This window comes from Aotus nancymaae, unplaced genomic scaffold (genome assembly GCF_030222135.1).
Source record: "Aotus nancymaae isolate 86718 unplaced genomic scaffold, 86718_ANA_hifiasm-v0.15.2.pri h1tg000006l, whole genome shotgun sequence".
In the NCBI taxonomy this organism is placed as follows: Eukaryota; Metazoa; Chordata; class Mammalia; order Primates; family Aotidae; genus Aotus; species Aotus nancymaae.
Window position 1 is genome coordinate 58,793,214 of NW_026988417.1, and position 14,325 is coordinate 58,807,538.

Genomic DNA, 14,325 nt, shown 5'->3' on the forward strand with positions numbered 1-14,325 from the left:
TAATTAAGGTATCCTTTAACTAAGATATATCTGCCAACAATAAGAGAATAACTGATACGAGAAAAATAGGATGGAGCAACTGGAATAAGAGAATACAACACAATGGGAAGAAAAATGTCTGTTATATACGTACCCCATATTTCCTGCCACAACAAAGACCTTCTTCTAGTCTTACAAGAATGTGCAAATTTCCTGGGTTACTATCTGTCAGCATCCACTTACAAAAACAAAAACTAGTCTTAGTTTCAAAAAAGGGATATTTATCACAAGCAGTTGATTACATAACTGTCTTGGGTATACATGATTTAATGCACTGACACTTCCTTTCAAGATCATTAAATAATATCATACAATTTAGCTGAATAGGTATTAGGGAATTAGAATTTTCTTGATGTTTTCTCCTGAGATATTTTAATAGTATACGTTGGGAATTATAAGGCTTTTAAAGGGGCTTTTTATCATTTCTTAAATGGCCACATTTGTTAGCAATAAACAACCCTTGACCAGTGCATATAGATCTACTTTACCATATATTAACATATATGTATATATTGTAATATATATATATATACAATCTAAGAGCATTAATGAGCGTATTTTATTACATATGTGTAATCTGAGAATTGAAAATGCTCCATAGTCTAACAAGCCCAAAGAATCGCAATTTAAAAATGAAGAAATTGAAAATTTATTTTAAATATTTTAAATAATGTGTACTTTGATTTATGTAGATCATCTCTTTCTTAAGAATATATGCATGCTCACATACAAACTCATACACACACACACACACACACACTTTCAGAGAACATAGGTATTTAAAGATGTAAAGAAAACATTTTTTTTTTACTCTTAATGTCCTCAAATTACCAATGTACTTTCCCTTTGCAAGTGCATAGAATCCATTTGAAATATATATATATATACACATACGTGTGTGTGTGTATATATATGTGGGTATATACATACACATAAACACAAGTATATAGACATATCTTTTGAAATATATTTTAGAAGATATAAATATAATTTACATATAAATGTAAACAAATATATATTTAGAAAGTTTTAACAATCATATATAGAAAATATTTTAATTGTAAATTCCAACATGATAGCATACAATGTCTATATAGTTAATAAATAAGATATACAAATTAATAAAAATATTTAACTTTTACAGATATAATTTCCACAAGGATTTGAACTAATGACATAATAACTATGAAACATCTCCCTAACAGATCAAACAATAAAATAATTAAATTATTGTCAAAATAATGTGGGATTCAAGTAATTTAAATGTCAAAATTTTAAAAAATATTTACTTTAGAATTCAGATACTTTTTAAATTAAATTTTATTTTTTAAGCCACATAATAATTGAACATATTTGGGAGATACATAATAATGTTTCAATACATATAATTTATAGTGATCAGATCAGAGTAATTAGGGTATCCATGGCTTCAAACAGTTATCATTTCACTATGTTGGGCATAAAATCTCCTTTTAGCTATTTGAAACTATACAGAATATATTACTTTTAACTATAGTCATCCTACAGTGGTATAGAATGCCAGAAATTATTCCTCCGACCAAGCTGTAACCTTTTATCCTTTAACAAATCTCTTGCTAATCTCCCTTTGCCCCTAGCTTTCCAGCCTGTAGTATCTTCTGTTCTATGTTTTACTTCTATGATAGCATTTTTTTTTTTAGCTTCTACATATAAGTGGCAACATGCAATGTTTAACTTTCTGTTCCTGGCTTGTTTCACTTAACATTATGTTCTTCTGTTCCGTTCATGTTGTCCTGATGACAAGAATTCTGTTTTTATGGCTGCATCGTATTCCATTGTGTATATATACCACTTTTTCTTTATTTATTCATCTATTGTTGGACTCCTAGGTTGTTTCTATATCTTGACTATTGTGAATAGTGCTGCAGTAAACATAGGGTGCAAATGTCTCTTTAAAACACAATTTCCTTTGTCCAGTAGTGGTATTGCTGCATCATGTGATAGTTCTACTTGTAATTTTTGAAGAAACTCCTTACCGTTCTCCACAGTGGCTGTGCTAGTTTACATTCCCACCAGCAGTGTTTAAGAGTTCACTTTTTTCTGAATCTTCATCATGTTTAAAATATACTATTGGCTGTATCTAGGTCTTCTTTTGAGAAATGTCTATTCAGATTACTTTTTCATTTTTTTAATCAGATTTGTTTTTTGCTGTGATATTTTAATTGTCTTATGCAAATAGCATTGTGAAGTATTACTGAACACAATTTTATTCAAGGACCAATCCCATGTATATGTATTCAGAGCTGTTCTTAGTTAATTGTATTTATAATTTTTACTTTTTATTACCTTGTGTATTACTCTAAATTTAGTGAAATTTTATTCTTATATTTTTACTTAGTAAAAACACTGTTGCTCATGAATTGTTGGAATATAATAGTTAACTATCCTTAACTAAGTCTTGTTTATTGAATTTACATATTGCCATTTTCTATAGAAGATAAGTTATTTTTTACAATATAAATGGAATCATTGCTGATTTTCTATGAATATATGAATTGAATTTTCTCAGATAAATCTTATGTTTTTTTTGTGCCCACAAAGACATCTGGATACTCATCAGAAGTGTAAAAATTCCAACTAGAAGAAAAAAGAAATAATTATTATTTGTTTCTTGTTTCTATGAAATAAATTTATATTAGAAAAAGGATCACCATCATGTTTAACTTTTAAGATGTTTGTCAAATGTTGCATAATTTCGTAACAATTTTCATTATTCACATTCATTCTCTATCAATAGCCAATCAATATTGTGCAAATAAGTAAACACAGAAAATACGTTACCAAGTTCAAAATTAATCTACATGTTTTATACATCACTGCCACAAACTACTTCCCAAATTAGGATATATTCTTGTATTTTAAAATTTTCAATAATAGTTTCCTAGATGCATATAATATTCCTCTACATGCACATAATATAATAAACCATATTAATTGTGATTCAAACTTTTGTACAATATAACAAAATGGATAAAATGAACATGACATACGTCCCTACTACTATAAGAAAGTCATGCAATTCAACTTCTTAGTGTGTGTTAAAATACTCAGTATTCAAGATTAACTCTCATACACCCCAACTCTTCCTCTGAAGACAAAACACGTACACATGCCTGTGCACATGCACGAAAAAAATGTTTCAAACGAAATATGTTGCTAACAAAACTTCTTCTAAAAAGAACCTCATTACTTAATAAATATATTTGGATTCCAATTCATAGCTTGGATTAAGCAACAATTATACAGAGATAAAGAGCCAATAATACTTCAATATTTTTTAAAACTGCTAAAAATAAAAATCAATATGAAACTATAAAATCCTTTGGCAAACATGCTATACTTTAGTACTATCATAACTTTTTATCAAAGCCATTTCTCCTAAAAATGCATTTATTTTGATTAATTGTCAGTAAATCTATATCTTACCTGGCAGTGTTTGTGTCATGACTGTGAAACTAATCCATGATCCAATCTGTTATATTAAAACTTAAATTAGCACATACATAACTGCAATCTAGTAATTTATTCACTTATGGCATTTAGTGGGTAATTGTGAGGCTTAAAATATTAGAAAACTTATAGGCAGGAATATATATTCAAAAAAATTATAATTTTTACATATCATAAAGTCAAGCAATCTCATAAAATGGGATCATATTCATAAGAAAATAAAAGACATTGTTAAACAGTTGATAAAAATGAAACTCCTAAAATATCTTGACATTTTATATGAAGAGTTTAAAATATTCTTTAAATACAGATAAACTTATGCAGAAATATTCTTGTTTCTGCAGAGAAAATTGTTATTGAAATGTTCTATTTTCCTATACCAGAATCTATATATAAGACCTCAATTCTTGTATATATTAATTTATAATACATGTAACTACATAAGTACATGCATATAGTATATCATAAATAGAATTCAAGTATTTACAACATACCTCATAGGTGTAGTTAGGACATGAAACCAGGAAAAACATCCATGTGAAGGGGTTATAATTTGGACTTGGGAAACAGGCATTGTTTCCTTTTGCAAAGGAAAGTAAAATGTCAATGATGCTACATATTGCAAATCTGATCATATGCTTATTATATAATACTAAATTCTCCAAAACAACTATGTACCACATGAAATGTCATCACAGATTTATAGCAACCTATTTCACAAATTACTCAGAAGAGACACAGTTTTAAATGTTATAAACTTTTGAGTCAAATAAAATAGCTGTCATTGTCACATCATGTCTATAGCTATGTTGCTGTAACATTGCAGAATATATATATATAATCAATTCTTTAAGATCTTAAATATATATAAATTATTTTTATATTATAATAGTTGAAATAGTACTACATACTGAAATTACAAAGTGTTTTAACATTTTCCCACCTCTTCACATTTCTCTTTACTATTGACGATGTATTTGTTTGAAATTATTTAATACCTCAAGATTCCCTATATCAAATTGGTGAAAATCATAAGGAACTTTATAAAGATGTCATTTATACCATAAAAGTATGCAAACCTCTCATAGAAGAATTACACTGAATATCAGTATAATTAATGTTCTGAAATATCACATTTCTGTTTAGCAATCAGGATTGATTTTTACATCTCTCATTATACTTCATATAGTCATTTTATTTTTGTTAGTTATTTTCCCCTTTCAATTTTTTTTAAAGAAACATTTTAGATAACAAATTTTTAATGATTTCAAGTTGAACTTTGGAGGTGTGACATTTGTAAAAGTAAATATGAATTATAACATTCTGTTTTATTCTCCATAGCAAGATTTATTTAGATAACAAATTAGCTAATCTCTTTTACTTATAACTCTAAAGTCATAATAAAATGTTGTTGTGTTGTTTTCAAAATTGCAACAATTTCTGAAATAGCAAAGTTAAAAATTATGCTAAGTATTGTGCAGATTTTACATAGTGTTCATAAAAATAAATATGTAGGTATTTTGATATTACTGATTTTTACAGCATTTATGTAGACACCTTTGTGTAATGTCTGTATATTAATCAAAAGAAAGATAATTAAGTATTCTACTCAAGTTATAGTCATTGAATTTCAGAGGTAGAAGGTTCTGGAAATAGTCTGATTTAAAGCCTGTAGTTTATGACTGTTCAGCTCCTAGAGGTGTGGAATGATCAAGGGTCTACAAATCTAAATTTTTTTCCAGATGTAGTTTGTAAATTAAATAATGGAAATGCCTTATGTTACAGAAAAAAATATATGTATATAGATAATATTGTTTCAATTGTACATAGTTGCTCTTAACTGTATTAATAAATAAGTTTAGGAGCTACTAATTTAATACTTACATTCTTCATAAATGTTCTCTCAACCTATAGTATATTATAATAGAAACTCTATTAAAGTCAGGAGGATTTTTACATTAAAATGCTGCACCACCATATTTTTCTTTGGGCATATAAGGTTTATTCTGCTGCTTCAGGGCCTGCTGCTGCCAGAGCAGCTTCAACGCTCAGCACTCCCTATAGTTGGAAGCAACCTCACCCAAGGTCACACTCACTGTTTGGTTTAACCTTAATATAGTATTTGATCAATATTGAAAATTGATTAACTCAATTCAGGAGAACATAGATTTTTCCTCCCAGTTTTAGAATGTCCCGTGCAATCGTTGGAGACTCGTTGAGACTATATTGCTCTCATTTTCCTAGTTAAATATGATTTATTTCTTCTATCCATAAAACTGTTCCTTCACAGTCGTCTTGAATGTTAATCTCCATCCTGGCATCTGCATTTCAGAAAACCTACCTTACATAATTGGGACCAGGAATGGCCCCAAAAGCAGATGCTGGAATGGTATTTTAGAGTTGAATGACTGACCAAAAGGCCTGCAATGTGTACTCCATAACTGATGGTAAGGGCAGGCAGATAGCTTCTGGCACAACGTAGCAATCCAAGTGTAAAAGCTTTTTACTACTGGTATATTGTTATGTTATAATGGTTGAAAACAATATTCTATCTGGTCTAATATTATAAGTGGGATTGAATGGCTAGACAAAGACATCTAAAACAAACTTATCATTGGCAGTTAAAAGCCAGTTGCGAAAGTTATAGGCCCACCTAGATAGTATGCAAAGAGGCTTGGAGAGGGCAGAAAAAGCTAAGGAATATGTCCAGGTCTTAATTGCAAAAGTAGTCAAACTCTAAACAATATACAACTCCAGTCCAATGCTGATCTATGCTAAGTCAAGTATTTTTTTTAACCACCAAATATTGGACTGTCTAGGTTTTTATAAACTCCTTGAGCCTGCAGAGGTGGCTCACTCTTCCTTATGGAAGTTGAGCACACTCTTCCTTAGAGGCACTACAGAAGACACTACACTTCAAGAAAACTCCTTTGAAGGTCTCTATCTTTTCTTCTAGCCATTACAATTAGGGTTATATCACAATATAAAGTACCTGAGGTTGTTCTGGATCTGATATAGAACAAAAAAGATAATGCCTCAAAGGAGCTGCAGAACCTAGCCAGCATGAACCAACAGATTATAGGAGAATACACATGGGATTGGAATCTGAGTGTGCTTGAAAAGAGGGGAAAAGTATAAAACTGAATAAAGGTTTGTTTGTTTTTGGAGCACTCTCCTGGAATATAGGATTAAATATCCTGCTAAGATTGTACAAACACAAAACTAATATGTTCCTGGAAGCGTGAACAAAGCATTGGCTCACAATAGGCAAAGAAGAAATGTTAGAATTTCCATGGCAGGCTGGGAAAGAAGGTGCTATGTGCCTTAGATAAATAGGAATCCTAGAGCAGATAGTCTGCATACGTCTGAAAATAGAGAGCTTCATTCTATGCAAGGAATTTTCCCCCATTTCATGTTCTCATGTTTTTCTCATGCTTCATGGGTGAGCCAATAGGATATATCACTTTTCAATAATACAGGGAATATGGTAGTGAAAGGGACACCGTATTACTAAGATTCACTTTGGCTCTTTGCTGTATCAGGCTTACTGTAAATTAAGTCATCTTAGAACTGAGATGACTAGTAGTGAATGGAAGTAAAGGACCCCTCCTCACACCACTCCCTAGAAAGTCAAGGCAGCTCGAATTACAGCATTTAATTGTTCATGAGCCAAAATTAGAGGCCAGTTCATGGGAGGCTTGATCTACAGAAACTTATGTTTGGCTTATAGAACACAATGTCCCTAGAAGCTAGATAGTTGGATGTCCAACAATGCTATTAATAAATTTGGACAAAATAAATTGTGGATGCATAGTTAAGAGACTTAAGACAGCTGATGCAAATATCAAATCTAATATTCCTTTCCCAGTATTGGAATGTGAATCAGTTCTAAGACTCCAAACTCAGTGATGGAAGAATAGTCTGGGAGGAAAGACACTGGGAGGAAAGACATTGTAACACCAAAACAAATGCACATGATAATGATTTCAGTGATCTTCACTAAAAGAACTTCATTGATTCAGGGAACTATATACCAGAAAAAGTGGGATTTTTACATTTTAAGTACTATTAGACAACCTGGGTTCACAAAGGTGGTAATTTCTCTAGACTCTAAATAAATAATAATTGGAATATATATATATATATATATATATATAATATATGTGTGTGTATATATATGTGTGTGTATATATATATGTGTGTGTGTGTGTGTATATATATATATATACTTCGCAGTTTGCACAACGTCTATATTAGCTGAAGCTTTCTTTCAACTGTCAGACCCTCTGAGAAAATGGCCTTGACTAAAGAGAACTGCCTTACAAGGTCTTTCTCTTTCCCAGGTAGATTAACATCCAATTAACTATCTCTAGTCATTCCAACTCATAACAACTCTACAGTGTTATTCTGGCTTCAGATGCCCAATAGAGTTGACTGAGGTCATTCTTGTGATTACATCACAGCTCAACTTCCCCTTTGTCATAATTCTCCTTCCTTGCCTCTTTTCCATAATTCCTAATAACCCTATTTTAGATCAATTTCTGCCACCTGGGAGGATGACTCATGACACTTTGTTTGTACCATTGATATTAAATGGTTCCCTTCTAGATATAACCCCTGCCTAAAGCATATCTAATATATATTACAATGCTTCAATTAATATGTAAGGGAGAAGATAAAAATTCAAGAGTAAGAGATGCTGACACAGGAACTGATAAAGATTTTATGTAAGGAAAAATAATGCATTGAGCATGTAGCTATTTAGAATTCATGATCAGAAGATGAAAGTTCACTCTGAGAAAAGATCTGGGACCTGATATATTAGAACGCTGGATAGGGACAAATTGAATAAAATTATCTGAAAGCAGTTGTTGAGGCCAGAGGTTGTCATCTTGGTAGACAATGTTTCCAAGAAAGAAAATAATGCTATGAGAAGTTTGCTCAGAGAGGAAAGGTATCATGTGGAAGCTTAGAAGGGACGTGAAAGAAGGAAACAAGTTCTGAGATTCAAAGAATTTAGAAAACAAGGGTGTCAGAGGATCAGAAGACACAATGAAAACCTCCTTTGTTTTCAGAACACACTTTGTTTTTTAGAGATTTCAGTAATCTTATATGTAAAAAACTGGGTTATTTTTCTTCAAGGTCAATTCACACATTTAATAATAAATGTAAACCCATGAGCATTTATATGATACTTCTGTGTGAATGAACTAGTAAGTGTTTTTGCTTGCAGACAAAAACTAACCCTCTGCAAGGAAAACAAAACAAAATGTACAGAACACACACACACACACACACACACACACACACACACACATACACACACAATTACCAAAGAACGTAACCATTAAGAAATCCCCAAACTGAAAACAGATATTAAAAAAACAAGAAGATATAATACAAAATAAGAGTTGATCTCACTCAAGAAATTGTGGACAAAGAAGAAACTATCCCAGTAATATGAAATACATTTTTCATTTGCTTAAGGATGTAATATTCAACGGAATAGAGGCTACTAAGCAGATAAAAAGAATAGCCAAAAAAGAAAAGGGCCAAAGATAGTCTAAGAGAAAGTGACAGAGAAGCTAGAGGCAGAAAAAGGAACATAGCTACAGTGTAACCCCCTCACACCCTGTGATGTAATAAAACTGATTTAAAAATTAAAATTTGAGGAAATTTTCTAGAACTAAAATAAGACATGGATTAATCTACTAGGGGAACACCTAGTGACCCTGGGGAAATTGGTTGGGAATTACCAACTCTTAGACACTCCCTAAAAATTTGTAGACTTTTATAATAAAGAAAAAGCCACCTAGGCCTCGAAGCAAAAAAACCATCATTTATTAAAAGAGAGAGAATTTGGTTGGCATCTGATTCTTCAAGAGCAATATACAAAGCAAGATAAGGAGTGGAGTAAACATTAAAAAAGGGGGTGGTTTTCTTACATGAACAATTTCAAAATTACTGGATGATTTAAATTTTCATTTTCAAATATTGACACCATATTCTAAATAAATGAAGAAGCTTGAGTTTATTACATTGCTAGCCAGCCAGCTAAGACTAAAATTTATGATATTTATAAATTTGGCAATGCTAGTATTTTATTAGATTATACTGTGTTTTGCTTCTCCACTAAAAAAAATTAGACTCCCAGATATTTTTCATTTGTGGTTCATACCCATCCAAAGAAAATTCAATGTACCTATGAATTTGGATCAGATAAGATGGCATTCAATCTCTTAATGAAATGTAGGCCTCACTCCATTGCAAATGAGGACCGCAAACTACAACAGCATTGGTCTTACATGAATTTTTTTTTAACCAAGATAAAGCACAGATGTTTTTAAGTCACAGCATACTTCATTTTAAAACTCCATAATTTATCATCAATACTCAAAAAGTTGAGTACTCATCAAAATGTTATGTAATGTTGCAATAACAAACATATGCTTATAGTTTTTTCATATATTCACAATTATTCTAATATAATAATTTTCCTTTGTAATTATACATATTTTACTTCATGTAACAATTATTCTGGAAAATGTTTTATATGTTTCACTAGCCTACCAGAAGTGTGGAAGGCATGAAAATGTTAAGAAATTCAGGTTGTTGTTAAAACATAATTGAAGAGTCAAATATGCCTTTATATTTTCATTTGAATTGTTAACAAGTAGACTAAATGTTTATCATTTCTATTTGAATTTATAATTAAATCATATATTATATAGGGTGAGCAGTTGGGAATCACTACATATAAATGAGCCTAAGTGAGATGATTGACTTACCACAAATATCTTTAAGTAATGGAGACACTGTGAACTTTTTCAATATATAGGTGAATGTAAAAGTAAGAGGTTATTGCATTGCTGGAATTTGTCATTTGATATTGGAATACCTTCTTAAATAAACGTGGTTATGTTATGCATCATTTTAATGCACATTTCTAACTTTATGTTTTTTTGCTAAGGACTTATTACCTGCTGATATTTTATATTTATTTTTTGTATACGGAAATGATGTCAGACAAAAAGCAAATCCAAGCGATTTTCTTAATCGAGTTCAAAATGGGTGATGAGCTGGGTGCTGTGGCTCATACCTGTAATGCCAGCACTTTGGAAGCCGAGGCAGGCGAATCACCTGAGGTTAGAAGTTTGTGACAAGCCTGGCCAACATGGAGAAACATTATTTCTACTAAAAATACAAAGTTAGCAGGGTGGTGTGCGCAGTGAGCCAAGATCCTGCCATTGAACACCAGCCTGGGCTACAAGAGTGAAACACCATCTCAATAATAATAATAATAATAATAATAATAATAATAATAATACAAAATGGGTCAGGAAGCAGTGGAGACAACTCACAACATCAACAACATATTTGACCCAGGAACTACTAAGGAACACACAGTGCACTGGTGGTTCAAGAAGTTTTGTGAAAGCCTTGAAGATGAGGAGCTAGTGACTGGCCATCAGAAGTTGACAGTGACCAATTGAGATGAATCATCAAAGCTGATCTTCTTACAATTACAGAAGAAGTTGCTGAAGAACTCAACATCAACCATTCTACATTTCTTTGGCATTTGAAGCAAATTGAAAAGGTGAAAAATCTCAATAAGTCAGGTCCTCATAAGCTGATCGTAAATATTAAAAAAATCATTTTGAAATGTTGTCTTTTCTTATTCAATTCAAAAACAATGAATCATGCCTTGATCCAATTGTAACGTGCAACGAAAGTGGATTTTATATAACTGGTAATGATCAGCTCAGTGGTTGGACTGAGAAGAAGCTCCAAAGCACTTTCAAAAAAAAAGATCATGGTCACTGTTTAGTGGTCTGATTCACCACAGCTTTCTGAATCCGGACAAAATCATTACATCTGCAAAGTATGTTAAGCAAATCAATGAGATGCATTGAAAACTGCAAAGTCTGCAGCCAGCATTAGTCAACAGAAAGGACACAATTCTTCCCCATGCCAATGTCTGATCACACGCCAACAACCAACGCTTGAAAATTTTAAGGAATTGGACCACAAAGTTTTGCCTCATCTACCATATTCACCTGACCTCTCACCAACTGACTACCCCTTCTTCAAGTATCTGGACAACTTTTTGCAGGGAAATTGCTTCCACAATTAGCAGGAAGCAGAAAATGCTTTCCAAGAGTTTGTTGAATCCTGAAGCATGGATTATTATGCTACAGGAATTAAAAAAAAATTCTCATTGGCAAAAATATGTTGATTATAATGGTTCCTATTTTGATTAATAAAGATGTGTATGAGACCAGTTACAATGATTTAAAATTCATGGTCCAAAACCGCAATTACTTTTGCACTAACCTAAATGTACTACTAACTTTGAAATGTTCTCCCAAGCATTGCTGCTTCAGTGCCATTGTGTTTTTCAATGAAAGATTACTCTCATTACAAAAGAATTTAAAATCACTTGAAACAGTGGGACTGTATCAAGTATTGTGCAAACGAGATCAATATTGAGAGTTTAGTAATTTGGGTATTCGCCAAGTGATTTTATACTGCTTTAGCTTTTATTCATTAGTTCATTTATTTACATATTTAAGTGAGATTGTTGATTATTGTTTAGTCTATATGAGGAGGATGATTATGTGCAGGCACACTTTATTTTAGATAAATCATTATTAGAGATTATGATTTGGCTCAAATATTAGGAAAAGTTAGACAGAAAAGGGAAAATGTGGCATACATATTTCCAACTATTAAAATTTTTATTTTTAAAGATTTTTGAAGGTTATAAAAATAATTATTATCATAATTCACTCTAAAGAAAAGAAAAGAAAAAAGTACTAACCTGTGTGATTGGGATGAGACAGCATTACATTGATGAAATGATTCCCCGCTTCGCACATCTGCAAAACATTTTAAATATTTTCAGTGTGATATACCTCTCTGCCTATTTAAAAAATAAAATGTATTCTACAGATATACAAAATCTATGTAAAACATTAATCCCAAAGATTCAAAAGACATATATTTTATTCTAAATATAAAGGTAAGGTTTTTTTTATTATTATAACAATGAAAAAAGCTGTTGCTGGCATATATTGAATAAAAATAATTAGTCACAACAAGTTAGAAATTCTGAAGATATTTTTCACACTGTTTAATAATCAAGTCTAAACTGTCTTGTTAATCAGCTTTGTACTTGTTACTATGGGGAGATTTTCAGCCCATAAAGAGACAACTCTTGCTGAAGACAAATTTAGCATAGGTTTATGTTAATCTAAGTTCATTAACAGCAAAGATCTTTCTAGTGAATGGTGATTGTTTGACTTCCAGCTAGTGTCAGCTCAGTTTAGAAAACCTGTTGTGAGCAGTGCTGCCACACAAAGAAAACTGCTGTTTATCTGTCATCATGACCTCTTGATTATATGCACTCTACTACTTGACGCTGTTAATAGGCCACTATGTCCCTCAAGATCAAAGGTTTACCACCATCTCCTGAGACTAATAATATTCTCAGTTTGCAACGTGTCCTGTGAGGGTAAGAGCCTTCCTTTGTCTGCTATGTATACCTTATCTGATTTAACAACATATAAATACCCTGACACTGATATCTGAGTATGTTATTCAAAATCTTTCTTGTTTAGAGTCATTAAACTTTTACTATATCCCAAAAGTTGAGTACTCATTAAACTCAGTACTGTTAATGTTATTAATCTCATAGATTATAGCTGATTTTGTTCTTTTCAACCATTTCTGTATGCATTTTTTTCACATATAATAATAATTCTATGGACTTTAATTTCTGGTTGTTTCACAGACTAAGTGTCATATAATTAAATGCTTTCTAAATTTTAGGGAAAATATATACTGAAAGAGAAAATTTAAATCCATTTTCTCATCCAGAACTGTTATGTAAAAATGCTACTTAAAATAAAAAATGTGGCACATATACACCATGGAATACTATGCAGCCATAAAAAAAAAGTTCATTTCCTCTGCAGAGACATGGATGAATCTAGAAACCATCATTATCAGTGAACTGACACAAAAACGGAAAACCATACACCACATGTCTTCACTCATAGGTGGGTGATGAACAATGAGAACATTTGGGCACAGGGAAGAGAACAACACACACTGGGCTAGGTGGGGGGGTGGAGGGGAGGGGAGGGGAGAGACAGTGGTGGGGTGGGGAGGATGGGAAAGGATAACACCGGGAGAAATGCCTGATGTAGGCAATAGGGCTTGGCGGGGAGAATGGAGACAGCATGCAGGATGTGCACATGTACCCCAGAGCCCAAAGTACAATAAAGTAAATAAATAAATAAATAAAATAATTTCAATAAATTAATTCACTTAGGACATAATGTAAACAAATATACCAAATATAAAATCAATATTTAAAGATCCAGGAAACAATTCAAATGCAAATTTTGTACCAACATAAATGCACAAAATAATTATAGAAAAGGATTTGGTTTCTTAAGTTATCTTTAAGGAGGCAAAGTGGAATTTTAAATTTTCAGGTAATACTTTTTCAGAAGTTTTACCCACATGTGAATGTGGGTAAGTATCAGGCTTTTGGTTGCATGAACCTGTGTTTACATGCCACATATTTCGTTTACTATGTATGACAGATTAAGTGAATTCCACTTTTGGAATTTCATTTCTTCACCTAAATGCAAATGTTAATTTCTGTCTTTAGAGAATTTATAATAATTGAATGAAGTCAAGTACCTTGCACATCATGCTTACCCAATAAAATTACTGTGGTAATTTTTGTTACCAATTTAATCAATAAAAACTTCTCCAGATTATCCT

At 31.6% G+C, this 14,325-nt stretch overlaps 1 protein-coding gene across 2 annotated transcripts in view; it reads right to left on the reverse strand.

The window, feature by feature from the left end:
* Nucleotides 1–986: 986 nt before the first annotated feature.
* Nucleotides 987–14,325, reverse strand: part of TECRL (trans-2,3-enoyl-CoA reductase like) — a 101,995-nt gene continuing 88,656 nt past the window's right edge. For both annotated transcript variants that reach the window (XM_021666297.2, XM_021666296.2), the window contains 4 exons: nt 12,350–12,407; nt 4,023–4,108; nt 3,505–3,550; nt 987–2,655 (listed from right to left, as the gene is read on the reverse strand). In XM_021666297.2, coding sequence (XP_021521972.1) covers nt 2,528–2,655; nt 3,505–3,550; nt 4,023–4,108; nt 12,350–12,407 — 318 coding nt within the window. In that variant the 3' untranslated portion in view covers nt 987–2,527. The remainder of the gene's footprint in view (nt 2,656–3,504; nt 3,551–4,022; nt 4,109–12,349; nt 12,408–14,325) is intronic.